At 37.7% G+C, this 27,974-nt stretch overlaps 2 protein-coding genes and 2 pseudogenes across 4 annotated transcripts; 2 read left to right on the top strand and 2 right to left on the bottom strand.

Annotated features, from left to right (window-relative positions):
* Nucleotides 1-1,124: 1,124 nt before the first annotated feature.
* On the bottom strand, nucleotides 1,125-3,756 carry LOC137723713 (uncharacterized; annotated as a pseudogene). Its single transcript, XR_015961877.1, has 4 exons — nucleotides 3,360-3,756; nucleotides 2,545-2,739; nucleotides 1,919-2,100; nucleotides 1,125-1,664 (listed from the first exon to the last, which is right to left on the bottom strand). The product of XR_015961877.1 is annotated as an uncharacterized LOC137723713 (transcript).
* A 2,930-nt stretch (nucleotides 3,757-6,686) lies between these two features.
* LOC137723578 (calmodulin) lies at nucleotides 6,687-8,605 on the top strand. Its single transcript, XM_068462776.2, has 4 exons — nucleotides 6,687-6,916; nucleotides 7,362-7,519; nucleotides 7,641-7,721; nucleotides 8,228-8,605. The coding sequence occupies exons 1-4, from the start codon at nucleotides 6,826-6,828 to the stop codon at nucleotides 8,360-8,362; spliced, it is 465 nt and encodes a 154-aa protein (XP_068318877.1). The 5' UTR covers nucleotides 6,687-6,825; the 3' UTR covers nucleotides 8,363-8,605.
* Nucleotides 8,606-9,332: 727 nt separating this feature from the next.
* Nucleotides 9,333-13,111, bottom strand: LOC148697653 (uncharacterized). The gene is made up of 3 exons (XM_088691971.1): nucleotides 12,811-13,111; nucleotides 9,959-10,017; nucleotides 9,333-9,656 (listed from the first exon to the last, which is right to left on the bottom strand). The coding sequence occupies exons 1-3, from the start codon at nucleotides 13,109-13,111 to the stop codon at nucleotides 9,333-9,335; spliced, it is 684 nt and encodes a 227-aa protein (XP_088548097.1).
* Nucleotides 13,112-23,479: 10,368 nt separating this feature from the next.
* Nucleotides 23,480-26,937, top strand: LOC137723800 (calcium-transporting ATPase 12, plasma membrane-type pseudogene; annotated as a pseudogene). Its single transcript, XR_015961876.1, has one exon. The product of XR_015961876.1 is annotated as a calcium-transporting ATPase 12, plasma membrane-type pseudogene (transcript).
* The last annotated feature ends 1,037 nt before the right edge of the window (nucleotides 26,938-27,974 follow it).

The raw sequence follows: 27,974 nt of genomic DNA, 5'->3' as shown, positions 1-27,974 counted from the left end.
CGTCCTCTCTGCGGACCTAACAATAAGGATGGTGACGGTGGAGTCCGTGGCTATAAACTTTGGACACTAACGTGGCAGATTTGTTACTGTTAAAGGCTCACCAGCAAAACAAGGGGAACCCATGTCGTATACGTGGATGCTCGGCTTGTCCAAAAACCAACTACATGTTTTCTCCATTCCCATCTTTGTCTACGGATATTTTTGCTTTGCATACGGTATGGACGCAACATGATTTGGTTGACAATAATAAGTTCATAAATGTCTTAGTGAATAAATTGATTTTTTATTTATGTTTTTTGCATTTTGTTTCTATCTAAAAAAACTTAGATCTTTAATACTGGATCCCTCAAAGTTCAAATTCTAAATCCAACACTAAATATGTAAAGAAATATTTACACGTAATAATAAATTATTGAATTAAAACGTCATATAACGATGATTCCTTTGATGTAAGACATTTTCCTGTTTGTAATGTCTATGGACAATGACTTGTAGGCTTGTAGCTAGCAATTGGCTCGACCAAATCCACCAAGGATTTTGGGACACACATCAATCACATCTTGGCCATTCTTCACAAGCGGCTCTGCCCTTTCCATCGGCAGCGGTCTCGGTCGGTCACGTGTAAAATTGTGCATCATGTGTGGTGTTTCACAAGTACTCTAAGTCAAAAGTATTTTGATATTAAAGAAGATTTTTATCTTTTTCTTGTAAGTCACGTGACGAAAAAGATAAAACAAATATTACGAAATATGAGAGATAAAAACGAAAAAAAAAAAAAAAACTGATTCGAATAATTTGGTTCAATATTTGCACTTGATCAATTCGAACAATTTTGTTTGGTTTTTTAACGTTAGAGGTGTAGTCTTGAATCGAACCGAACAGTACCGTAGTTAGATTGATTTGATTTAGTTTGGTGTATAAGAAAACGACCATATTCATTCTACTATTTACACTTTGACATTATTTTACTGAACCAAACCGGTCACCAAATGAATCCATTTGGTAAGATAATGCTACCAGTTTGAACCTTAAACCAAACCGAACCGAAAAATGTCCGTGAATTGCTAGCACGAGAATCGTTTCCATGTCGATATCCGATGCCAAACAATAAGAACACAATGCGGTGAAACTCGAAAGCAATCTGTATCAGATCCTCGTTTTCTGTTTTGTATACTCTATAATGTAGTTATTGAGTCACTCAAAAAGGCTCAAAGTAGCGAAATTCACCTTAAACCAACCATGCTATCAATTACAAACTGTAAATTCGTTCGTATTTTGGTTGTATGGATTCGAAAACACGTGAATAAACGAGTTATCTGCACAAACAAGACGCTCTGCGAGTTGAGACTCGATGATCAAGCATCACAAAAAACAGGACTCGCTTCTAGCTGATCTGCGAATTCCTCGAGTATCTCCTTCACAAGAGTTCCAAATTTGTCTTGGCCTACTTCTGGAGCACTCTTGTCTGCGTTTAGATCAGCAAACACTGCATCGTACAAAAGAGCAACTGCCTCGGGTTCGTATGGTGGCAGACCCAACTCTCGCCCATTTTTCTCAAGAAAACTCCTAATTTTATCTGCATTCCCCAATCCGTCCTTCCCATGGTGCTCTTCTTGCAATATCTTCTCAACGACATTGTTCAATTGCTTCTCATCAGCCAAAAGCTGCATAGTTTTCGGCAGTTTATTAGATGCATCATTGAGATAATCGAGACAACATAAATTTAGGCTTGTGCCAACAAAGACTAAAGCCCTGGAACTTTCGAAATCAAAAAAGACCCGAAGTGTTTGACTCGAGGTGGATTAGCATTATCCGAACTGTTTGAAATTTTAGGTCAACCTGGTTACCAATGTTAAGCAAATTTCTTTTAGTTCTCTAGATAACAAGAGGGTACTGTGTAATGGGGAAATGGAACTACCTTTTTTAGGTTAGAGCCATTGACGATCTTGATGCTCTGGATAGAAACAACATGCTTTTTGGCCAGGGCTTCGGCTAGTTCCTGCAGGACAGGCTGGAGTAGCTGAGCAAATTGTGCTTGGCCAAATTCTTCGTCCCCATCAGCTTCGTGTTTTGTCAAGATATCATTTAAAGGAGGAAATTCTGTTAAATTGCACCTTGTAAATTATCAACTCTATAAAAACTAAGACACTTGATTTGATAAGCGATACAATATAAGAAAGAACGGAAGATGAGAATCCATGTGATTCGTCCCATATGTATAGAACAAAGCATGTGAGCAAAAGATCATGCATTTGAATGTAGAAATAATATCCCACAAACCTAGGTTCACACGAATGGCTGTTAGTTGTTAGAATCACTTAAAATTTCCACAAACGAATAATGTGAAAACACTAAATCATTGTAAGTGAAACTTGTAGTAATTCTTGATTTGCAAAACGAAAATACGAATACAGTCAAGGTACTTTAGGCTTAGTTTAATTTAATTTCTGTGCAGAATCCTTAATTCAGTTGCAGATAGCGCAGCTATATGTACATTTATATAATCACAGAATTAACAACCAAAGCAATGAAATCGAGATAAACCTGAAACGGGAGGAACACCCATCTCAACTCCCATTTGAGCAAGCGCATTCCCGATCTCATTCTTGTTGATCTTTCCTTTATCTTCTACATCCAGATCAGTGAACAGATTCTCCGCCAACATTGCAAAATCATCTTCGTCCTCTAAAAACAGTCGAAGATTGTATCCGTCCAAGACAGATATGACAAGTGGATCATCTGAAGAGTGAAGACAAAATTTCGGCACAAGCAATAAGCATCAACTAATCATTAAATCATAAAGCTCTCCGACGTCCTACATCATACAATCAAAATTCTCCTAAACCAACTTCTGTTCTTGCCAAGCATTTTCGACCCTTCAATACGTTAAATTAAACAACCAAGTTCGACCTTTCAATCCGTCATTTAAGTACTTCACAGTTCAAACCTCTTATTCCATTTCGGCCCGAAAAAGTTCAACATATCAAAGATTCAAAACAACTGATTCTCATATTGTCAGCAAGAAAGAACAAGTCATATGTATCGGAGAGACCGAAGACAAAACCAACAAGAAAAATGTATTTTTTTTGTATTTTTCATGTCGACATTTCCGACATTTCTAGCTACCAAACAGGTTCAAAGTCAAACAGTAATTATTCATACTAAAATTACACCTTAATTTCTTCAAACTCGTTTAAGTACTACATCAATTACCGATCCTCACTTTCTTAGATCCTGAATCACACAAGACATCCTTAAAACTTCATCGGAACCTCGTTTTCGGATTATACCACAATTCATCACACAATGTATATATAATTGACATTAACAATTGTACTTATAGAAGTTAAATTTAGCACCTTTCAATTCATCGGCGTCGCCGTGATGTACTCGCCGATCACCTTCAGAGCCTGCGCGCGATCGAGCGCCGCGCTTCGGAAAGCGTCGTCGTCTTGGAGGCTGATGCGACTCAAAGCAGAGGACTTGAGGCTCTGAGGCAGCGAGAGGCCGAAGAGGGACGAAGAGGCTTTGGAGACGGCGAGATCGAGGACCTGAGCTCCCGTTAGGCTGGCGTCAGCATCCAGCATGGTGAGGTCGACGCCTCTCAGGTGGCTGCCGTCGAGGACCGTCAAAGCTCCGTCCGACATTTTACAGATAGAGATAGGGAGAGGGGGAGAGAGAAGAGGTGACTTCGGAATTTGGTATTTGGACTAGGAATTGAACTGGTCTAGGACAAGAAGCTTATTGGTTTTGTGTCTGTTTTTGTCCGAAGATTCAAACTTTAGTTGGCACCTCAATTTTCGAGCAATTACAATGATAAATGTCTCATTTGCACGATAATCTGAACGGTTTATTTTAAAAAAAACTAATGAAAAGAGTTAGAAAATTTTGAGTTTTAACGATAATGATAAAATAAAAGGTAAAATGAATAGTACCATGATTGACACTTTTAGTGTAAAAAATTAAAAATGTAGTTTTTCGTTAAAGTGAACAGTACCGAGAGCTTTTCGTTAAAATTCCAATTTTATTTAGGTCACTCGTCAAATAAGAATTAATCAATCTATAAAATATGTTATTCAGGTGAACATTAAAATTTTGACAACGTTAATTAAACGGTAAAATTATTTTTGATTTTATCGTTTTTCTCTCTTTCAAATTTGATCTTTAAAAGGTGAACTAAAAAGTAGACGATTCTAATAATTGCAAAGTATTGTAGGATGGGAAGGAGTGTCGCCAATAATCGAGAAAGAATGAGTTAGAATGACAGTATAATCATGTGATCTTGCAACAAAATTCAAAAATATTTTTTAGCTGGTGACTTTGTCACAACAGTTCACGTCCCTTGTGGGGCCAAGAAGACTCACAAAAGTATTTCAGTTTCCCCACCATCATTGTGTGGTTCACTAATGCCAGCAATCGAACACATGACCTACCATGTATAATAGAGGTATGGAATTCGTCCTAAACTATTAAGTTACCCCTTGATGGTTAATTAGATTTTATAGGTTGGTAATGTGTACGTATTATCTGTTAGTCACACAATCCCTATACCTCTCTCATTATATCATAGTAGATCAAATTTAGCTCTTTTGGTGAAGAGTTGATTATTTGTTATACAAATTAGTACTATACTTCTTTTCTTTAGGCGAGTAATATACATCTTTACATGCAAAAGAGATTTCAGATTTGATTCACCTAAACGACAAGTGCAATATCTAACCATTATAACTTGTTTAGTATGTGAATAATAATTTTTTCCTTGAATTTCAAGCGATTTGTGGGACGAAAAAGAAGAGAGTGAAAGAAAAAGAAATAACATACACAATGAGGAAAGAAGCAGGAGGATCTAGGAAGCGGAAGAAGCCGTGGGACTGGGACGATCCCGAAACATGGAGGATCGGTGGAAGACTGCCTTTCCTGTTGGAACAGCACGGATGATCAATTGGAGTAGGTTTATAACCACGAATATGTTAGAAAAATTAGAGTGTAATTGCTATATTAATTACATAGAAAACAAGAAGTAGTCATGCAACTAAATACCAAATTTAATGCGTACTCATAATTAAAAAAAACAAAAACATTAATTACATAGAAAACAAGAAGTAGTCATGCAACTAAATACCAAATTTAATGCGTACTCATAATTAAAAAAAAAAAAAAACGATAACATACAATGTTGATGCACATGAAAATGGATTAGAAAAAGATGAAAATAGGTCGAGGCAAATGTTAGCTTTTTTTTTCTTTCTTAAGACAAGTTGATACCCGACTAGTGGCTAGCGACTTCTAGAACCTTGACTCATGGTTGATCGGCACTTTTCGTTCTAGGACATAACGAACGAGCCCTTGTAAGAGTAGCTCTTCAAACCACTAGGCTCCAGTGAATCACGATTTTATTCAATACTCTCTCATATGGACTCAATGAGACATCTAACTAAAATTGTCGTGGTGACGAAACGAAGTTGAATTGGTTTAAGGAGTTCCCACTTGAATAGTTGATACAAGAGGATGAATTTTTAGCTACGGAGAAAAAGGAATACTTGGTAAGTTATGTGAGGGAGCAGTTATTGGAAGCGAGGGAGGCGAAGAATCGACAGAGAATTGCTAGGGACAAAAAGATTTACAAGTTCTGCACCCTGCAAACACCGCATTTTCCTCCTCTCACTGTCCAAAGGTATCCCTACATCAGCTTCTACCGCCTCGACGCTCATGAGGTTCTCTAAAATTACTATGGCCAACTGCTATATTTGCTGAACTGTTGGAGCGAGAATTCTTACATGAAGAAATTCCTTCACAGATTCGTTACTGTAACCCGCACGTAAGTCGAATTCCTCATTAGAAGCGTCCTCGAACGTCCTCTCTTTGAAGTTCCGTTTGGAGTCGGGGTACCTGCAAAAGATACTACGATACTCCGACACTCAAGTCAGTCAATTGAATTGCTATTCTCTAGTCCAGGAGTTTCAATCACCTCCTTTATTCTCTGATTCCTCTCCCTTTTCATGGAGCTCTGGTGCTTAGGAAACAAGTTCTTGATGTTTATTTACATCTACCGGGCTTTAGTTTAATTTACTCAATTTTTGATCAAATATGTATGTACGGAAAATCTAGCACCTTTGCTGCAACATTAACATGTAACAAGTTTGGTAACGAAAACCGAACAAAAGTTTTCAAGGCGACATTTTCTAATTTATATGAATGAATTAGCTAGACCATTTTCGGAGAACATTGAGTTTTCTTTTACCGTGTCAAATACAAGTACTTATAGTGCAATGTAAACTACCTTAACCACTTGAGTTACAAACCTTTTACTCGAAAAACAGTTTTATATACACTGTAGGACAAAAAACACGGATTTTGAAGAAAACAATAGCACTGAAAATGAGGTTTCAAGAGTCGTGGTCGCCAAGGTGGAACTGCACGGCAATTCTGCTGTACATTTTCAAATTTTCCTAGTAAGCGTACGACTTTGAAACAAAAATCCAGAGACATCTTAATCAATAATGTCTGACTAATTACGAAATATATATCAAACAACAAATATAAATGTCTATAAAGTCTTTGATAGTAAGAATTCCGAAATGTCTATGTTGTCGGCCATGTAAAGTCTTTCTGTAAGTCACTTTCCAACGTTATATATTTCTAACTTGAAGAAGGGACAACGCTTACCATCTTATTAAGAATTCCTGCTTTCCCCCTTGATAAGTAGATGCATATTAAATGAACACACACACACACAAACATATATAAATATAGTCCGTTTACAGCAGCTCCATCTCATTGTTTCCCAGGTACATAAAAAGTGGTTAATCCCAAAATTTGAAGATTATGGTCAAGCAAAGAATGGGAGAGGTCCTAACCGAAGAACAGATTGTTGAGTTTCAGGAAGCTTTCTGTCTTTTTGACAAGGATGGAGATGGTTAGTTTGATCTTCCTAATTATTCTATGTTTACATGTAGCAAATGATTAAAGAAACTCAGGGAGGTTATTATGTATTATCCGTTCCATGCTTAAGTTTTAATACATGATATACACATACTTAATTATGCCCCTAAGCTAGCTCTTAGACTCAGTTTTTGTAATTAAAACAAAATTAAGGCAGGCTGTACGTTTAGCAGCCCTTGATTACAAATTATTTCGGTCAGTTTCTGGACACCCTGCAGCTCCACCATGCGATCTTCGATATGCTTGAATGCTTTGATGTTATGGCAGCTACTGCAGTTAAGCTTGATTAATAGTAATTCAGTACTATCACACATTCACATAGATTTATTAATTTTCAGACAAACATCATAAATAATTGCTTTAAATTATTCATGTTCATATGTATGTATAAATTGGTGTGTTAATTTAAAATTTGTTAGGCTGCATTACTATTGAAGAACTTGCCACTGTGGTTAAATTGTTGGATCCAAACCCTACGGAAGAAGAATTGCAGAACATGATAAGTGAAGTTGACGTTGATGGGAACGGAACCATAGAATTCGGGGAGTTCTTGAATCTCATGGCAAGAAAGATGAAGGTAAATTAATTAGTTTGCATATTTTAGTGAACGTACTTGATTGTTTTCCCGACCAATAACTAATCTTCTGACATAGACAAGTTTAACTTGTTTGCGTGTTAAATAATGTGTTTATATATAGGAAAATGACGCGGATGACGAATTGAAAGAAGCTTTCAAAGTTTTTGACAAGGATCAGGATGGCTACATTTCACCTAATGAGGTTGAATAACTATATTCTCTATCCCGTTGACATATTATTATTGAAAAAATAAGAACTTATTTCAGGGCACGTTGCTAATGAGAGGCTTTGCTATTATATAAATGAAGATCAAAGTTCTAGCAATCTAAGATACCCTAAATTTAATCTTGACTTTGATTGTGATTCCCGTGTGAATTCAAAGATATCTTAACCAAGCAAAGCGTCCAACAAAATGTGAATTAAGAGCAGAAAATCGATACCCCAGCTCACCAACTTGGACTTATTGCATGAGCTCAACGAGCAGAATATCACACATTTTCAATTTGAAGGATATTTGAGCAAAGTTTTAAATAGACGGTTCGAATCTTTGAACTATACCCGCAAAAGGTTACCATGTCTTGCAAGAAAAATGGAGATCCCTCTCCTGAAGCAACTTATATAGATATATATATATATATATATATAATTTTATTTTTTTTCCTTTTAGTTTACTGTGATGATTGTTAACATTAATATCTTTCCTGCAGTTGAGGCATGTGATGGTAAATCTGGGAGAAAGACTGACAGATGAAGAGGTAGAGCAGATGATCAGAGAAGCAGATTTGGATGGTGATGGCTTAGTGAATTACGAAGAATTTGTGAGAATGATGTTAGCTTTTTGATCCATCCATCCATCCATCCATCATCCAGTTATTTAGCCTTCAGCTATTGACCTTGTTCAATCAATGGAACAATATTGTAACTAGACCAGACGTATAATATATGAACAATCATTTCGTGTGTACTGAAAAACCAAAAAATGGATTAAGGGCTGGTTTGGTATTGCTGTGTTTTGAAAAAAAATTGTTTCTACTGTACTGTGAGAATAAACAGCTGTGAAATAAAGCAGCAGAGTATTTAGTAAACTTTTTTCTTAACAAATAATGGTGTGAAGCCAAAAAGGGTATAATCCAGCAGTAACCTCGTAAACATTAACAGAGCATGGGTTCAGCAAAAGCCGCTAATTACTTGCCATGGAAATCCTCCGTTGGTTTGAAAAATGCTCTTTGTCTCTCTCTACATACATACATATATAGTCTTTTCTTCTGACATGCCACTTCCATCACCAAAACTCACCAGACCCAAAAGAGAAGATCGAAGATCGTGAGCACACAGCCATGACCAAACCCATCTTCTTTCTCTTTCTAGCTTCTCCCATCTTCTCGTCCCATCACTCCTTTTTCACCATTTGCAGTGCAGCACTTGAGGACTCAGATGAAGTTGGTAATACCTCTCTCTTTCTCTACACACATACAAATCAGAAGCAGAGTAGAGCTTTATCCTTTCTTAGATACCTAAACCTTAAGATAAATCAGAAGCAAACCTTCTAAAAAAATGAACAGAGAAGTAATCAATTTTTCTTACTTCTCTCTCAATTTTTCTTGTTTCCTCTGTAGAAATTGAGAATCTGGAGAGAGATTTCAGTTATAGAGAGAGAGAGAGAGAGTAAAATAAGATTGTGATTTCATTAACATCAACAGATCATTACACAAGGTATTTATGCATAAATATCCTATCCCAACCATATGTGCAAGCCAAGCATAATGTACAACTAATCACTAACCATGCTAAACTTAATAGCTAAGTAAACATCTAATCTGGTACATTGTTGTTGTGAGAGGTTGTACGCTCAACACACCCCCTCAAGCTGAAGGTAGGAGATCGAACTAAGAGCTTGTGAGTAAGATCTGCAAATCGATCAGCATCAAAAGACTTGGTAAAAATATCAACAATTTGAAGAGCTGAAGCAACATGATACACACCAATATGACCAAGTAAAACTTTCTCCCGGATGTAGTGATAATCAATTTCAACATGTTTTGTCCTAGCATGGAAAACAAGATTAAATGCAAGCGCAATTGCACTTTTGTTGTCACAGTATATGGCAGGAGTCTTTAATAAAGGAAATGAGATATCCTGCATAATTTTGCACACCCAGGTTATTTCAGCAGCAGTTTGAGCAAGAGACCTATATTCTACTTCGGTTGACGATTTAGCTATTGTTGCTTGTTTCTTAGCACTCCAAGAGATGAGATTAGGGCCCAGAAAAGCACAATACCTACTGGTGGATCATCTGTCCACAGGACAACCTGTCCAATCTATATCAGACCAAGCAGTGAGGCATTGAGTGCCTTTAATGAACCAAAGACCAGAATCAATAGTGCCCTTGAGATATATCAAAATACGCTTGATTGCTTGAAGATGACATGTTGACAAACTTGATTGACAGCAAAGGCTAAATCAGGCTTTGTCCATGTGAGATACTGTAAAGCACCAACTGTGGATCAATAAGAAGTAGGATAAGATAAGACAGTGCCTGAGTGATTAAGTTTTGAGGTAGACACAAGTGTTGCACAAGGTTTAACTCCAAGCATGTCTGTTTTCTTGAGTAAATCTAAAGCATACTTAGATTGGTGCATAAACACACCCTTGGATGACCTTTGAACTTTAATGCCTAAGAAATAATAAATATCTCCCAGATTCTTAACAGGAAACATAGCTTGAAGTTTGGAGATGATGGATTGACGCTTAGTGGTTAAACTTCCAGTGATGATTATATCATCAACATAGACCAAGATGAAAGTAATGGAAGTATCTCTTTTGATAAAGATACTTGTATCAGAGTAGGAGGAACTGAAACCCAAAGAGGTAATATCATTGTAGAAGTCTTCATACCAAGCTCGAGGAGCTTGTTTAAGACCATATAGTGATTTCTTAAGCTTGCAAACATGATGAGGTTTGGAAAGATCCACAAAACCAGGAGGTTGGATCATGTACATATATTCCTTCAAATGACCATGCATAAAAATATTACTTACATCCAATTGATGTACAAACCAATTATAGGTGACTGCAATAGATAGTATAAACCTAATAGTAGTAGGTTTTGCAACAGGACTAAAGATTTCTGAGAAATCCAAACCTTCCTGTTGATGAAAACCTTTGGCAACAAGTCTTGCGTTGTACCTTTCAATGGTACCATCTGGTTTGTGTTTAACTTTGAAAAGCCGTTTGCAACCTACAAGGTTGTAATTGGAGTTGTGTGGAACCAAATCCCAAGTTCCAGTCGATTGCAAGACTTGAAATTCATATTGCATAGCTTCCATCTAGTGAGCATGCTTGGATGCTTGGAGAAATGTAGATGGAGTAAAGGATAACTTTGGGAAAAAATCAACCGTGGATAGAAGGTGGTGTTTGGTTGCAGTAAACACCTTGGGTTTATGAATGCTTGCCTTTGCTCTTGTAACCATTGGATAAGTATTGACAGGAGCTAAAGGTTGTGAAGAAGATGGTTGAGAAGCAGCTGAGTTAGATAAGATAGGATGAGAGGACTCTGTGTTAGAGGAAGCTGTTGATGATGAACTTGATGCCTCTAGGGGAGTTGCAGGTGTACGGGGCTTTGCAAGATACAACACATGCAGTGGAAGAGATATAAAAGCAATGGTGTGATGATGTGAACATGTATTATGAACTGAGACTTGAGAAGTGAGATGTTGATAAGGAAACACAAATTCATCAAATACCACATGTCTCGAAATGTAGAGCCTATTAGTGACAAGATTGAAGCATCTATAACCATAATTCAAGCTATAACCCAGAAATACACACTATTTACTCTTGGCATCCAACTTGTCACTTGTATACAGTTTTAGCCATGGATAACAAGCACAACCAAAAGTTTTTAAAGTATGATACTTAAGAGGTGCATGAAATAGAAGTTCCCAAGACTAATCACAGAAGACTGATGAGGTAATCGATTAATAAGATATATAGCAGTTTGGAAAGCTTCAACCCAAAACTTTACAGGTAAACCATTGTGAGATAATAGGGTTCGGCCCATTTCAATAACATGAGATGCTTCATTTCTGCACACCCATTTTGCTCAAGAGTGTGAGGATAACTCAATTGATGGGTGATACCTTGATCATTAAGAAAGCTTTGTAATGATTTATTCAGAAATTCACCCCCTGAATTAGATCTTTTACATTGAACTTTGAGCTCAAGTAAAGTTTAAACCTTTAGGATAAAAGTCTTGAGAGTGGAAAAGACATCAGACTTAAAGTATAGAGGATAAAGCCAGCTATATTTAGTAAAGTCATCCACTATTATTATGTAAAACTTGTATCTAGTACATGAGGATGTGGGAGAGGGACCCCATACATTAGTGTGAAGTAATTGAAGTGGCCTAGTGGATGTACAAGGTAAAGTTGTAAATGGTAGTCTATAAGCTTTGCCTAATTGACAAGTTTTGCACATAGACAATTTATTAACAGAACCAATTACAGGCAGATGATTTTTTTTCACCACAGAACTTAAAATGCCAATAGAAGGATGTCCAAGGTGTTGATGCCAAATCTGGAAATCAGCCTTAGCAATCATCAGAACAGTTGGTGAGATTGCAATCCCAGAGACACCATTTGAAGCATTCCAGTAGAAGGGTATAAACCTCCTTCACTAGGGCCTTAGAAAAGCATCTTCCTAGTTCTTAGGTCCTTGACATAAAATCCAAATAGATCAAATGTTAGAGAACACCAAATGTCATATACAAACTTGTAAACGGAAAGCAAATTATGAGATGCCTGAGGAACTAAAAGCACATCATTCAATCTAAAGGTAGCATTATTTGTGCTAATGAGAGCAGATCCAGTATGAGAAATGCACAAACCTTTTCCATCACCAACAAACAATTGATCATTGCTAGAGTATGGAATTACAAAATTGAGGGCAGAAGGGTCAGGTGTGACATGATGAGATACACCACTATCAGTAAGCCAATAGTTAGGAGGGGCAAATGTATTCATAGCAGACATTGCAGTAGGAGCTTGTGCATTCGAGTTCGAGGAAAATTAAGAAAGACGATTGCATATAGGAGCCCAGTGACCACATTGAAGACATAGTTGACATTGAACATAGAGCCTAGAGGAGTTGGATTGATTAAATGTCTGACGAGAAGGGCCAGCACCAAGAGTACCACCAAAGTTGTTATGATTCTAGTTGTTAGGTTTGTTTCCCCCAAAATTACGATTCTGATTGTACCGATGTTGATTTTGGAAATGACCACAAGAATTACCTGTGTTCGACTGAGCACCAGAGGTGTTAGATTGTGCTGCATAAACATGAAATGTGCAGCGGATGAGGAAAAAGCTCTGGTTTTGCGTTTTTTGGAGCGAGATCTCTTTGCTCAATAGAAGGTTATGAAGTTCATTAGCTGTCACAGACTCATTACGAGTCTCAATAAAGTCAACAAAGGACTCATAGTCATCAGGAAGACCAAATAAAATGTATGCAACGAGATCTGATTCAGAAATTGGTTTATTAGCAGCAACAAGTTTATTAGAGATATCTTTGATCGAATTAAGATAATCAGTCATAGAAGAGTCACATTTCTGAATCGTTTAGATCTTTGGTTGAAGGTTGTGAACATGTATGCGTGAAGCACCAGAGAACTGATGCTCAAGAGACTGCCAAAGGGAGCGAGAGTCTTCCATTCCAATAGTCAAAGGAAGAAGATCTTCGGAAAGTGTTAAGTTGATCCAGATCATCAGAATTTGATCACGCTCGTACCAGGTTTCATAGGGAGGATTGAGAACACGAGATCCAAAGAAATTGAGAACAAATTCAGGAGGGCAGAGACCCTCACCATTGACGAGGCCAAGAAGCTTGAAATGCTTGAATACAGGAATGAAGAGACTGCGCCAAGTGATGTAGTATCTTCGTCAAGAAGCTTGAAAAGCTTCGTCCAAATCATTCTAGCAACATTCGCAATGGAAATCAACATGATTGAAGGATTAGAGATCTCGCTGGGAGTGAGATTCACTGGGGAATTAGGTGAAAAAGGAGAATTGGAGGAGTTCGCAGCAGTCACCATAACCTAATTTGGTGAATTGAGGACGAAAAGAAAGAAATCCAAGATACATCGACCTATTTGGGAGATAAGAAAATTCAAGAAACGCAAGAAAGTTTCAAGAAAGAGAGGGAAATAAAGGATCAAAGTCGGTTAGACAATGGCTCTGATACCATGTAGAAACTGAGAATCTAGAGAGAGATTTCAGTTATAGAGAGAGAGAAAATTGTAGAGATAGAGAGTAAAATAAGATTGTGATTTCATTAACATCAACAGATCATTACACAAGGTATTTATACATAAATATCTTATCCTAACCATATGTGCAAGCTAAGCATAATTTTTCAGCTGAACACCGGCGTTGGAAAACGCCACTTAGAGAACGAAAGAGATTGCTGGGAGGAAGGATGGCTTCTTTCAGATCTGGTGTAGCAAATTGGATTTTGGAGGAGATTGGGTCAAAAGGGTAAGCCCTGGTTTGAAAATGGGTTGGAATCAAATAATATAGGAGTTTTATGTGGCAGAAAGTTCTGGCTTGAGCTGGGATTGAAGTTTTCTAGTTCTGCAAGGGTTTTGCGAGAGATGTGCTGAAAGTGTGAGGAAGGTAGGAGAAAAGAGGGCAATGTTGGCAAATTGAAAAATTCATTTAAGAATTTACTATTCACCCGTGTTTTTCAATTAAGTTGGTTTTTTGAAGCTGTTTTTTGCAGCTTTAGATTTTTGATTTATTTTCATCCAAAACTTTGAAATAAAACTGATTTGGAGTGTTTACCAAACACCAAAAATTCTCCCACCTTTTTTTGATACCCACTTTTTTTAAAATCACTTAGTACCAAACCAGGCCTAAGACTCATTCTATAAATCCTTAAAGTAGTTTATGTTATGCCCTGGCCTGCGATAGGGAAGTTTCTTCTCTTATTAACATTTTCAAAGAAAAAAATAATGAAATTTCACTTCTAACTTTCTCTTGGAGCATCTTCAAATGAGAGATATAAAAATCATATTTACATCTCATTTAAACATATCTTTGCTCTAACTAGAGATGTAAATTTACATTTGGTCCCCCCCTCTTGTTTGTTAAATATAATGCGTGTAAGGTAGTTAAGTTGGTTAGGATTCTATGAGCTGAGATTGTGACAAGTGTCAACATCTTGTGAGCTTTGTATTAGCTTAGTAGTTAAGCAATGTAATATATATACAAATTGTATAAGTGTAATATGGAATTATTCTCAATACAATACACAAATATAATTTCTTCCTTTGCAAGATAGTTATTTCTCCTTCTGTTTACATGATATCTTTCGCCTAAAAAGCTTCGACTTGAAGGTTTCTTGATCTTGGTTCTTCTACTTCCATTCCTACTGCGCTTCACGATCGATCTTCTTTTCTTGGGATCGTGATTGCTCTCTGCTTCTCTAAACTGGGTGCATCTTCTTCTTTGCACACCAAGTGTTTGTTCTAATTTCTCAGAGAAAATTTTCATCTGGGTTTCTTCTCTCAATCTTCTACAATGGTGACTTCTGCTCAGTTGTAGATTCTTCAATCTTCTATAATGTTATATTAACAGTCTCATCTTCTATGACTGTCAAACTTGATGATTACAACTATTTGATTTGGAATTTTGAAATCGAATTGCTTCTTGAAGGTCATGGTCTTATGGGTTTTGTGGATGAGTCTTATCTCTGTCCTCCTCGATTTATTGTGCTTACTTTTGGGGATTCCACTGTTTCTTCAAGTGATGGACCATATACAATTAAAAGTAACGAGTTCAAGATCTGGAAAATGCACGATCGAGTATTGATGCAAGTGATCATAACCACCTTATCCCCTTATGCTGTTTCTTGTGTAATTGGTAGTACTAGTGTTCATGATCTGTGGGTGCATCTTAAAGAACAATTTTTGATTGTTACTCAAGTTATGACTTTTCAGATGAAATCTAAGTTACAAAACATCAAGAAAGGTACTGATTCGATTTCACTATATTTGCAACGAATTTAAGAAGCTTGTGATTATCTGTTTGCTGCTGGATTTCAATTCGATGATGGTGATATTGTCATATTAACCCTAAATGGTTTCCCATCTGAGTACAATACTCTGCGATCCATTATTTGAGGTCGTGAGAATGTTATCTCCATGAAAGATCTTAGATCTCAGTTACTTGCTGAGGAAGCAATGTTTGAAAATGTTCCCATTACCCCTTCTTATCTGCAATGGTTGCTCAAAATAATGGCGGTCACTCAAAATCTTATGGTGATTCTCCCAAGGCTGAGGATTCTTCATCTGGTATTTCCTATGGGGGTTCTTCTCAATCCTATTTCTACTCTTCTGGGTTCAAGCTAAACTACAGTACGAACAAAAATAAGGGTAAATTTCAAGCTCTTGGTATTCTTGGTACTTCTCCACCAAGGCAACATGGATTTTCTAGTACATCATGTCAGATTTGTGGAAAGTTTGGACACTTGGCTCCTACCTGTAGATTCAGGAATTTTGATAGTGCAGTATATGAGGGTTGTCAAATTGTGGGAAGAAGAATCATTAGTGCCAAATACTGTCATTTCATGAACTTAAACATTTCACCTCAAGCTCCGACATCCATACATGTTTCAACATCACAACCTCATGAACCAAGTGTTCCTCCTCAATAACTGTGGCTTACTGATTTCAGAGCATCTTCACATATGACTATTGATCTGACTATTTTGTCATCTACTTCCCCATATCCTACTAATGAAACAATTCAGATTGCAAGTGGTGCAGGTTTATCAATATTTCATATTGGTTCATCCACTCTTCATACTCCATTAAAACCTTTGCAACTTAATTCAGTCCTTTATGTTCCTCAATTATCTCATAATCTTTTGTCTGTGGATAGACTATGTTTGGACAATAATTGTTGGTTGATACATGATGCTTTCTGTTTCTGGATCCAGGACAAAGCCACATGGATGATTCTTTTTCAAGGCCAATGCAGTAATGGATTGTACCCAATACCACTTTCAGCTAAGAGTAATGTTGTCACTTCCAAGGCTCAAACTGCATATCTTGGACATCAACGATCTTCTAATCTTTGGCACAATAGATTAGGTCACCCCTCCAATTTTGTGGTATCTATCATGTTAAAGAAATGTAATGTGTCTGTGTTACCTGATTCATTGTCTATGATGTGTCATACATGTCTGGAAGGAAAATTTTGTAAATTGCCATTTGTCAATTTTGTGTCTAAGTTAATACATCCCTTTTAGTCATTCATAGTGATGTATGGGGTCCATCTCCTTGTACTTCCATAGATGGTTTTAGGTACTATGTGACATTCATTGATAAATGCACAAGACATTATTAGTTGTTTCCCATTATCAATAAAAGTGATGTTTTCTCTACTTTTGTTGGCTTCTATAATTATGTTTCCAATCATTTTGCTACTTCCATCAAGACATTACAAAGTGATGGTGGAGGTGAATACCATAGTAAACCATTTCAAAAGTTTATATTGGAAAAAAAAAGATTAAACATCAACTGTGATACCCTTACACACCTGAGCAAAATGGTTTAGCCAAAAGGAAGTATAGGCATGTCATTGAAACAACTATAACCCTATTGCAAACAGTCTGTTTACCACCAACTTTCTGGTATTTTGCATGCCAAACTGTTGTGTACCTTATAAATATAATGCCTTCATCTACACCTCATAACAAATCTCATTTTGAACTACTATTTGATTTTGTTCTAGATATCCAACATCTCATAATCTTTGGTTGTTCAGTATTTTCACTATTAAAACCCTATAACAGTACCAAATTACAACCCAAGACAACCAAATGTATTTTCCTAGGCTATGCTTCCAAATACAAGGGTTTCATTTGTTATGACATAATTCATACAAAGTTCTACATTTCCAGACATGTAGTGTTTGATGAGTCTAAATTTCCATATCCCACCCTATCTGTTAAATGTCCTGTGTTCATGCATTCCACTCTTGCATCGATTGTCCTTCCATTATCTTCATCCATATTAGTTAATGGTGACAATCATATAGTGTCATTTCCATCCTCTGTACCAACTACAACCCTAATATTATGTCACCAAATTCTGATCAGTAAAGTGGTACTCCCAGCTCATTACAATACATTACTGCATCAATAGATCAACAATCTTTTTCTGCAATCCTTGTGGCTCCTAAGATTCCAAGTTGGTCATGTTTTGAGACCTCTAGTGAGTCCACTTCTGAGATCCTTAGTGCCACTGATGTTAAATTGTAGCATGAGTTTCAACCTGATAGCTTGTAGGTTATTCTCCCTATTCCTCATATGAACATTCAATTTATGCAAACAAGAGCTAAGAATGGTATTTCGAAGAAGAAAGCATTTTTTATTTTATTTTTTTTTCCCCAGTGGTTCAAGAAGGTGAACAAGTGGATCTTTCACAAGTTGAACCTGCTACTTACAAGTCTGTTATCAAGTCTCCTTTTTGGTTCTCTGCTATGGAAGAAGAATTGAATGCTCTTAAAACTCAAGACACTTGGTCTATGGTTCTATTACCTAGAAACAAGAACTTGGTAGGCTGCAAGTGCGTGTTTAAGATTAAGAAGCATGCTGATGGATTTATTTACAGGTATAAAGCATGCTTTGTTGCCAAAGGTTTCAATCAAGAAGACGATATTGACTATGGAGAAACCTTTAGCCAGTTGTTAAACCTACAACTCATCTAACTTTGGATGGTCAGTGCGTCAACTTGATGTGAAGAATAATTTTCTTCATGGAATTATTCAAGAGGAAATGTATATGTCACAGCCACCTGGATTTAGTGGTCCTCACAATCTTACACATGTTTGCAGATTGCATAAGTCATTGTATGGCTTAAAACAAGCCCTAAGGGCATGGAATGAAAGATTTACATCATTTTTTCCTTTTCTGGGGTTCTTTTCAACGTATATTGGAAGTTCTGTGGTCATTCTTATTCTTTATGTGGATGTCATTATAATTACAGGAAGTGATTCAGAGTCTATTGTTGCAATGATTAGTGCTTTGACCAAGGAATTTGATATTAAAGATTTAGGTTCCCTTCATTATTTTCTTGGGATCCAAATCACACAGAATTCAAGTGGAATGTTTCTCTCTCAATCCAAATATGTTTCAGATTTGTTGGTTAAGGCAGACATGGTTCATTCCAAACCTTGCTCCACACCTTGCTGACCTTATAACATATTATTTAAAGATGATGGTCATCCTTTCAATAATCCATCTCTGTCTAGAAGTATTATGGTTGCTCTTCAATATCTGACCTTTACTAGACCTGATATATCTTTCTCAGTTCATTAGGTTTGTCAGTTTATGCATTGTCATATGGAATCTCATTATGCCGATGGAAGAGAATTCTCAGGTATTTGAAAGGAACTACTGAGTTTGGAATTCAGTTTAGCAAAGGTGACTTGGATCTCCATGTATTTAGTGATGCTAACTGGGCTGGAAATCCTAATGATAGAAGGTCTACCACATGTTTAGTTGTGTGTTTAGGGCCAAATCCAATTTCTTGGTATTTCAAGAAACAAAATACAGTCTCAAGATCATCTAAACAGGTTGAATATTGAGCCCTCTCAAGTATTTCTGCAAAAATTGATTGTATTAAGCAACTTCTTCAGTTTATGCAGATAGATGTTCCTTGTCCACAACACTGTTTTGTGATAATCTCTCTACCATAGCCCTTGCTTATAATCCAATAATGCATCAGCGGACAAAACATATTGAGGTTGATGTCCATTTTGTCCGAGAGAGAGAGTTGCAAAAAAGCTTCTGCCTGTGCATTTTGTTTCCTTCAATGAACAATTTGCTGATATTTTTACAAAGGGTTTATCCACTAATTTGTTTTGAACACATTGCTACAATCTCAGACTTGGCAAACCTCACTCTGAGATTGAGGGAGGATGTTAAATATAATGTGTGTAAGGTAGTTAAGTTGGTTAGGATTCTATGAGCTGAGATTGTGACAAGATTCAACATCTTGTGAGCTTTGTAGTAGCTTAGTAGTTAAGCAATGTAACTAGATATATACACATTCTATAAGTGTAATCTGGTATTATTCTCAATACAATACACAAATATACTTTCTTCCTCAGCAAGATGTTCTTTCTCTTTATGTTTACATTGTTCAACTCTTGGGGCTATTGTTTCTTTTCTTTTTTTTTCATATTGGAGATATAAAAAGACACGTAACATAATTAAATACATCTTTCAGCCAAGATGAGCATTTACATCTTCTTATAATTTTTGGGCAACAAGAGATGCATATGCATCCCAATTGAAAATGCTCTTAGTTCTAAAATCCTTATTAGTTATTGTCTTTAAGCCCTACCCGAAAGAGTAACGCTAGACATGTCACAATTTTTTACGTTTCTTGTTACCCAAAAACGTTTTTCATAATATAATAATGAAGTATGTGAAGGATATAAAAAAGTAAGGGAGCCAAATGATGGTTAGGCTATTTAAATATGTGCGACTCACATGTATTATAAAATTTAGTTGATAAATTAAATTACTAGACCCTATTTAAATACGTGTGACTCACCTATATTATAAAGTTTAGATGATAAATATGATCAAAATAACATCATTTATACCAAAAGGGTGTCCCAAGAAACTACACTCCCTTTCGCTAAAGAAAAGAGAAATCCCTATGAACTTTCCATTAGTTAGATCCATTTTATCTAACTGTGAAGTTTGGCAAATAACATGATTCTCTTGAAATATAAGAGGAAATCCCCATCTCAAGTAAGATATATGTTGAGCTAAAAAAGGCATTAATGGGGGCATTGATTAACAAGCAAGATTTTGTATAGGAAAATAACAACATTTATACCAAAAGGGTGTACCAAGAAACTATGCTCCCTTTCGTTAAAGAAAAAAAGAAATATCCATGAACTTTCCATTAGTTAGATCCATTGATCCAAAGGTGAAGTGTGGCAAATAACATGTGTAACAACTCGTCCCGAAGTTTACGGAACAAAAAGGTATTTTTATAATTTCACTATGTTTGGGGTACTTTTCTTTAAAAATTATTTTTGGATCTTAGTTTGTGTGCCAAGGGGGCCCATTGATTTTGGGTTTGTCTCCCAGTCCCAATTAATCTCCCTCACATTTCCCGTAATTCTATCACATGTCTCTCTCTTTCTATCTCAGCTCTTTCCCTCAACTCTCTGTACTCTCTTCTCCCTGGTGATCAACGCCCACAAACACACATACACACTACTGTTGAACCACCACCATCCTTTGTTTCCCTTCTTGCATCCTTAAAACTCGACGAAGACGTAAGAATCATCGAGCGTCGGTATAGATGAGGGATTTCGGTGAGGTTTCTCGTCCCTCTGATTTGGGTAAGCCTCGGGACACTTGAACTCTTCTCATTTTCGTCCTTGTGGCCTAAATATAACCTAAAATATGCTTGTGGATCAAGGATATAACACAGAACAACTCAGGGAGGTGTTTTCCAAGTTTTACTGGCGAGTCCGATTCCAGCCAAAGCACGGCGAGTTGGACATCGTGCAAGGTACCATTCTCTTCGTCTCTTCAAGAACTATGATTTTTCGTTTTTGAATCACTCGATTTCGTTGAGTATTGTCAAAATTATAAACGTTTAAAGTTTGTCTAATTTTCGGCCGAATTCCGGCCTTTTTCTTCTTGAGGTCCGATGACCCACCAAACCCAGGCCCTTCGGGCCATGACCAACATTGGGCTTTGGCCCACTAAAACCTAAAGCCCAAACCCTTTAGCCCAGAAACCCAAGGAACTCAGGCTTTTCAGGCCACCTCAAAGACCATCGGGCCTTAGGCCTATTTCAGACTCGAGCCCAAGCCCTAAACCCAATTTCCCTTAACCTTTTTCTTTTAAAACCTAAGGCCTTAGCCTTTGGGCCTCCCACCTAGGCCTGAGTAACCCAAAACCTAATCCTAAACCCACTAAATCCCAGTCCACCTAAATAGTTAAACCCTAAACCCATTTAACCCTAACTAGCCCAACCCATTTCCCTAACCCAAGACCCTAGACCCGGTTGACCCTACCTGTTGACTTTGACCCATTGACCCGGTCAAAGTTGACCGTTGAATTTTTAGGTTTTCGTTCGAGACCCTTCTAGGCTAAATTCGACGTCCTAAATCCGTTTTTGACGTCTGCTTTTCCAAATTCAATCATTTGAGTAGAGTTTTATTAATTGGACCCTTTATGTGTTTAGGGGTGGCGTTCTGTCTCCGTTAGTTTGCGTGGCTCTCGACGGCGAAGTGTTTGTAAGTAGACACCTTCTAAAAATGCATGTTTTATAGTAGAAATGCATACATGAAAAACATGATTTAATGATTACGTTTTACGAAACGTTTTATGTGATAACATGCTTATTGAGGCTAGTTTGAATTATTACTATTTTTCCTATAACCCGTGTTCTTTATAGAATATCTAATGGATGACGATATAATATTTAGAACATGTTTCGAACACCTCTTTATAGTATAGATGATGGATGACTTTATACTATGAAGTTGCTTTTCAAATATATGTATGTTCAATGGTTTTGTACTTAACTAGTGGTCCCAATTTTGCTACGGGGCGAGGGATAGATTCCGTCCCGGGAGACGGTTACGGTGTTGGCATAGGGCCTGAGATGGTTTTCCTCTGGCTATTAGCACATGGACGGGGAGCTGACATGGGGCCTGGGGGTGATTTTCCTCTAGTAATTGGCACAGAGATGGGGAGCTGGCTTGGGCCTGTAAGGATATTGGACATTCACTAGTGATTACGATATATACGAGATATGATTTGAGACATTGCACGGCATGCTAGGTTTCGGAAAACCTTTAATCATGATATATGTGTTTTCATAAAACCTGGGGGTTAGTATGTTGATAACTGTTTTATTTTATATATATAAACTTGGTCTACTCATGTTTGTTTTGCGCCCCATTCAGGACTTAGAATCGAGGCATACAATCCCGGCATCACGGCACTTCCACATCGGCATATTCAAGTCCTCTCGGTGTGGGATCCATCATTTGTTTCATTCAATTTTATATTATTTCTTTTAGTGTTCTAGTTAGTTGTATGCTCTGAACACGTTCCTTAAATGCATATTCAGTATTCTTGTATATTAATAAGTCTTATCTATCCCTTGTTTTCAGCATTTGCACTCAATAAATGGCTTTCGTCACCCTCAGATGTCAGTCAGCACATGCCTATCCTGGTATTCGGAGAATATCGGGATCGGGGTGTGTCAACATGATTCTCTTGAAATATAAGAGGAAATCCCCATCTCAAGTAAGATATATGTTGAGCAAAAAAAGCATTAAAGGGGGCATTGATTAACAAGCAATATTTTGTAAAGGAAAATAACAACATTTATACCAAAAGGGTGTCCCAAGAAACTACACTCCCTTTTGCTAAAGAAAAGAGAAATCTCCACGAACCTTCCATTAGTTAGATCCATTGATCTAAATGTGAAGTTTGGCAAATAACATGATTCTCTTGAAATATAAGAGGAAAACCCCATCTCAAGTAAGATATATGCTGAGCAAAAAAAGCATTAATTGGGGTATTGGTTAACATGCAATATTTTGTAAAGGAAAGTGCTATTCACACACCTATTTTCACTTCTAGCACACCCTTGTTAATTTTTGGTCAATGATCTCCTTCAATTCATTTGATTCGATGACTGAAAATTAAGAAGGGTGTGGGAAAAGTAAAAATAAGTGTGTGGATAACATTACCTTTTTGTAAATCTAAGAAAGCAAAACAAGTAACGTTAAAATAGGACACGGTTTTTTCATTTTCCTTCAAAGCCAAGATCGTGTGATCAGTAGCAAAAAGATTGTGATTAATGATCCTTTTAATCAGAACCAGAATCCTTAATTGTCTCCACGGAAACCAAACACAAAGGAAGCTACAGTGAACTTTCTTCCCTCTTTCCATGAATTTTCATGGAAATCAAGATTCAGATCAATCCTATATAAACAAGTAGTGTTACATATACCTCCTCACTAGTGAAGCGTTACCTTTTGTTTTGATATATTGTTCCTGCGTTGCTTGTTTCTTCTTAATTCTGTGTTCTTGATCAACTTAAGTCTTATTTTTCTTTTCGATTCTCATGTCACTGAGGTCTCGAAAACCTGCTGGAGGACCAGCCATCTCCGTTCAAGAACAGTTTCCAACCCCGAAACCTTACAAGCGGAGGTGGCGGTTGGCTCTCATAGCCATATACTTCACCAGGGCTCTTACTTCACTTGCCAAGAAACTACTAACCCGTAACAATTCCCAGTTGCTGCAATCCCTCTCGTATGTAGCCATAGACGTGCAACCCAAGAATCAAGACGATCGTGACAATGCACGTGACAAAAAACACCTTCCTTTTGTCAACATTGATCAGAAGACGCTTGCTGACATGGTGAAGGAAAAGAACCTTGAGCTTCTGAATCAATTCGGAGGGGTTCAAGAGTTGGCTGCAGTTCTTGAAACTGACATGAAGGGTGGCGTTAGTGGCGCTGAGCCTGATCTGATGCACAGAAAGAATGTTTTTGGCACCAATGAGTACCAGAAGCCGCCTGTGAAAGGGTTGCTGAGTTTCGTGCTTGAAGCTTTCAAGGACCCCACAATTATAATACTTTTGGTATGTGCAATACTCTCTCTAGGGTTTGGTATTAAACAGCATGGCTTGAAAGATGGGTGGTATGACGGTGGCAGCATCATCGTTGCTGTATTCTTGGTCGTTATTGTATCTGCACTTTCCAACTTTAAGCAGTCAAGACAATTTGAAAAGCTTTCTTCGAAGAGCGATGACATTCGTGTGGAAGTTGTGAGGGATGGACTGCGCCGTCCTACATCAATCTTTGATATTGTGGTTGGTGATCTTGTGTGTTTGAAGGTCGGTGATCAGGTTCCGGCAGACGGTTTGTTCTTAGAAGGGCATTCGTTGAAGGTGGATGAGTCTAGCATGACCGGAGAAAGCAACCACATTGAGATCAATGATGGAAGCAACCCTTTTCTTCTATCCGGTACAAAGGTGACAGATGGATTTGGCTTGATGATTGTGACTTCTGTGGGCATGAATACACTGTGGGGAGAGATGATGAGCTCGATCAGCCGCGATTTGGATGAGCAAACACCTTTGCAAGTGCGCCTCAACAACCTGACTTCGTACATTGGGAAGGTTGGTTTGGCAGTGGCTCTCCTTGTTCTTGTGGTTTCTCTAATTCGTTATTTCACAGGAAACACCGTAGATGTCAGCGGAAATAGGGAATTTGGAGGCAGAAAGATGAAGTTTGATGATCTGATGAATGGTGTTGTGGGGATTGTAGCTGCAGCAATTACCATTGTCGTGGTTGCGATTCCTGAAGGCCTGCCTCTGGCTGTTACTTTGACCTTGGCTTATTCAATGAAGAAAATGATGAATGACAATGCTTTGGTTCGGAAGCTGTCTGCTTGCGAGACAATGGGATCGGCAACAACAATCTGCACAGACAAAACAGGTACTCTTACTTTGAATAAGATGAAGGTCACCGAGTTCTGGCTTGGTACACAAGTAATGACAGAAGAGAATATCACCAAGATAGCGCCAAACGTCCTTCATTTACTCCAAGAGGCTGTTGGTTTAAACACAACCGGAAGTATTTGTAAACCAAATTCTTCATCCCCTGAGATCTCGGGTAGCCCTACTGAAAAAGCAATACTTTCATGGGCCTTGTTTGATTTGGGTGTGAACATTGATGAAGTGAAACAAGGCTGTGAGATAATTCATGTAGAAACCTTCAATTCGCAGAAAAAGAGAAGCGGTGTTTTGATTAGGAGGAACAACGAAAAGGGTACTCAGACGCATTGGAAGGGAGCTGCTGAGATGATACTCGCAATGTGCGCAAATTATTATGATAAAACTGGGGCGCTAAGAGCGATGAATGACGAAGAAAGAAAGCGTGTTGGATCAACCATTCAGAACATGGCATCAAAAAGCCTCCGGTGCATTGCCTTTGCGCATAGAATGCTTGAAGACGAGAATGATCAGGTTCCTGAGAAGCTTGAAGAGGGTGGAATGACACTTTTAGGTCTTGTGGGTATAAAGGATCCGTGCAGACCAGGAGTCAGAATAGCAGTAGACGGTTGCAGAGCTGCTGGAGTGAACGTTAAGATGATAACTGGCGACAATCTGCATACTGCAAGAGCTATAGCGTTTGAGTGTGGGATACTCAAAACATATGAAGATTTGGAGACTACTGAGTCTGTAGTAGAAGGGGTACAATTCAGAGGTTACTCACCTGAAGAGAGGATGGAAAGGATCGATAAGATACGTGTGATGGCAAGATCCTCACCATTTGACAAGCTTCTGATGGTGCAATGCTTGAAGCAGAAAGGCCATGTGGTTGCGGTCACGGGAGATGGCACGAATGATGCACCTGCGCTAAAAGAAGCAGACATTGGGCTTTCAATGGGGATCCAAGGCACCGAAGTTGCAAAGGAGAGCTCGGATATCGTCATCTTAGATGACAACTTCGCATCTGTTGTGACAGTTTTGAGATGGGGAAGGTGTGTGTACAACAACATTCAAAAGTTCCTCCAGTTCCAACTCACTGTCAATGTCGCTGCGCTTGTTATCAACTTTGTTGCTGCTGTTTCTTCTGGTAAAGTTCCGCTGACTGCAGTGCAGCTGCTGTGGGTGAATCTCATCATGGACACCTTGGGGGCTTTAGCTTTGGCCACAGAAGAACCGACAAATGATCTCATGGAACAGAAGCCCGTGGGACGAACGGAACCACTCATTACTAGAATCATGTGGAGAAACCTCATCGCTCAGGCCTTGTATCAAATCACAATCTTGCTAACCCTACAGTTTAAGGGAAGATCCATCTTTGGCGTGGACGAAAAGGTCAAGAACACCCTTATTTTCAACACATTTGTTTTCTGCCAAGTCTTCAACGAGTTCAATGCAAGAAAACTTGAAAAGAAGAACATCTTCAAGGGGTTACTCAAAAGCAAGCTGTTTTTGGCAATAATCGTTATTACCATAGTTCTTCAACTGCTAATGGTGGAATTTCTGAAGAAGTTTGCCAGCACTGAGAGGCTGGACTGGGGGCAATGGGGTGCTTGCGTCGGAATTGCAGCATTGTCTTGGCCGATTGGCTGGCTTGTTAAGGGCATTCCAGTTTCCGGATGGCAGGTTCCAAGGCTAAGAGCTCCTGCATTGTCAAACACATAGAAATATTAAGTACTCATATATACACCAGTAATCTTTTTCAGGTCTTTTACAGTTCAAGTTTTATGCTTGTAAGTAGTTTTTCTTTAGAGATTTTCCCAACCTAGGCTTCGGAAATTTGATTACTATGGGGGTTTTCTCAAACAGCTTCAGATTTATCTTTTCTTTCTTAAGGTTTCTGCACTTTAATCACGTGCACAAAAACTAATGCCTTTTCTTCTGATTTAAATCGAGAATAAATATATCACTGTAGAAAAGGCCTATAGCTCAAGTCATTTTTCAATCAAGCAATTTAATCATATCATATTAACTAAAACCCTAACCCTATAAATCACTCAGTTCAGATTGGCCCCTATTAATTCTTAGGTGACATTGTTTTACAACTTCCAAGACAATGGTACAAAGGATTATTTCACTGCTGCTGCTGATTTCTCAAATTTTCCCAGTAATTAATTAGCCAAACCAAACAGAGTAAAAAAAATTGGTAAAGTTTGCACATGATTCCAATGAATATAAACAATGAACCCTTCATTCACTGTGTTATGGAAGATTAAACAATGAACCCTAATCAGTTGGTGATTATGATTAATTAGCTTCTTTCAGCAAGTTCAGATTAATTTATAAATTCAGATTCTTTGTTGGTTTTTCTGCTTCCCTAAAGATATATATGCATAGTATTTAAGCTTCATAGTCACAAGAAAGAAGGCAAAATCGAAACTTTTATGAGAGACAGAGAGAGAGAGAGAGAGAGAGAGTTGAGAGCGAACCTCGATTGCTTTCTGCTGCCAACGTAAATAACAGTCTTCCCGGGACCCCAAGGCCCTTGCTCCATGTGTTTTCACTGTTTTTTGTTGGAAATTGTCATAAGCAGTTCAAATGTTAGGTTTGTGTGTATTAGGGTGGGAGAGTTGGTGCAAAGTTGTTTCCCTGGAACCCTGACTTTCTGCGTGCGTTATGTAATCTTCGGTGTCTTTGTCCAGGTGAATAATATTTCGTTGTGGTGATTATGAGTTCCCCGTCACTATGTAATCTTGGGTTTGTCGGGTAAGTTAGGTAGTCAATTTAGATTTAAAGAGATACTATAAATTATAATAGATAAGAACTGAAATATTAGTGTAGAGAGAGATAATATAATATGAATTTAAATAAAATTTCTCCATCTTTTATTTTTGATATACTTC

This window comes from Pyrus communis, chromosome 4 (assembly GCF_041283825.1).
Source record: "Pyrus communis isolate YQ-2024b chromosome 4, ASM4128382v1, whole genome shotgun sequence".
Classification (NCBI taxonomy): domain Eukaryota; kingdom Viridiplantae; phylum Streptophyta; class Magnoliopsida; order Rosales; family Rosaceae; genus Pyrus; species Pyrus communis.
Note: the sequence above shows the minus strand (reverse complement) of the source record. Positions and strands in the feature narration are given on the sequence as shown.

Coding starts and splice junctions, on each gene's coding strand:
- LOC137723578 (XM_068462776.2), top strand. CDS start 6,826: ATGGTCAAGCAAAGAATGGGAGAGGTCCTAACCGAAGAACAGATTGTT. Junction 6,917..7,361: donor TTTTGACAAGGATGGAGATG/GTTAGTTTGATC, acceptor AAAATTTGTTAG/GCTGCATTACTATTGAAGAA. Junction 7,520..7,640: donor TCATGGCAAGAAAGATGAAG/GTAAATTAATTA, acceptor GTTTATATATAG/GAAAATGACGCGGATGACGA.
- LOC148697653 (XM_088691971.1), bottom strand. CDS start 13,111: ATGACTGATTATCTTAATTCGATCAAAGATATCTCTAATAAACTTGTT. Junction 10,018..12,810: donor TGGTGCTCAGTCGAACACAG/GTAATTCTTGTG, acceptor ATTGATCCACAG/TTGGTGCTTTACAGTATCTC. Junction 9,657..9,958: donor TAGCCTTTGCTGTCAATCAA/GTTTGTCAACAT, acceptor AAAATTATGCAG/GATATCTCATTTCCTTTATT.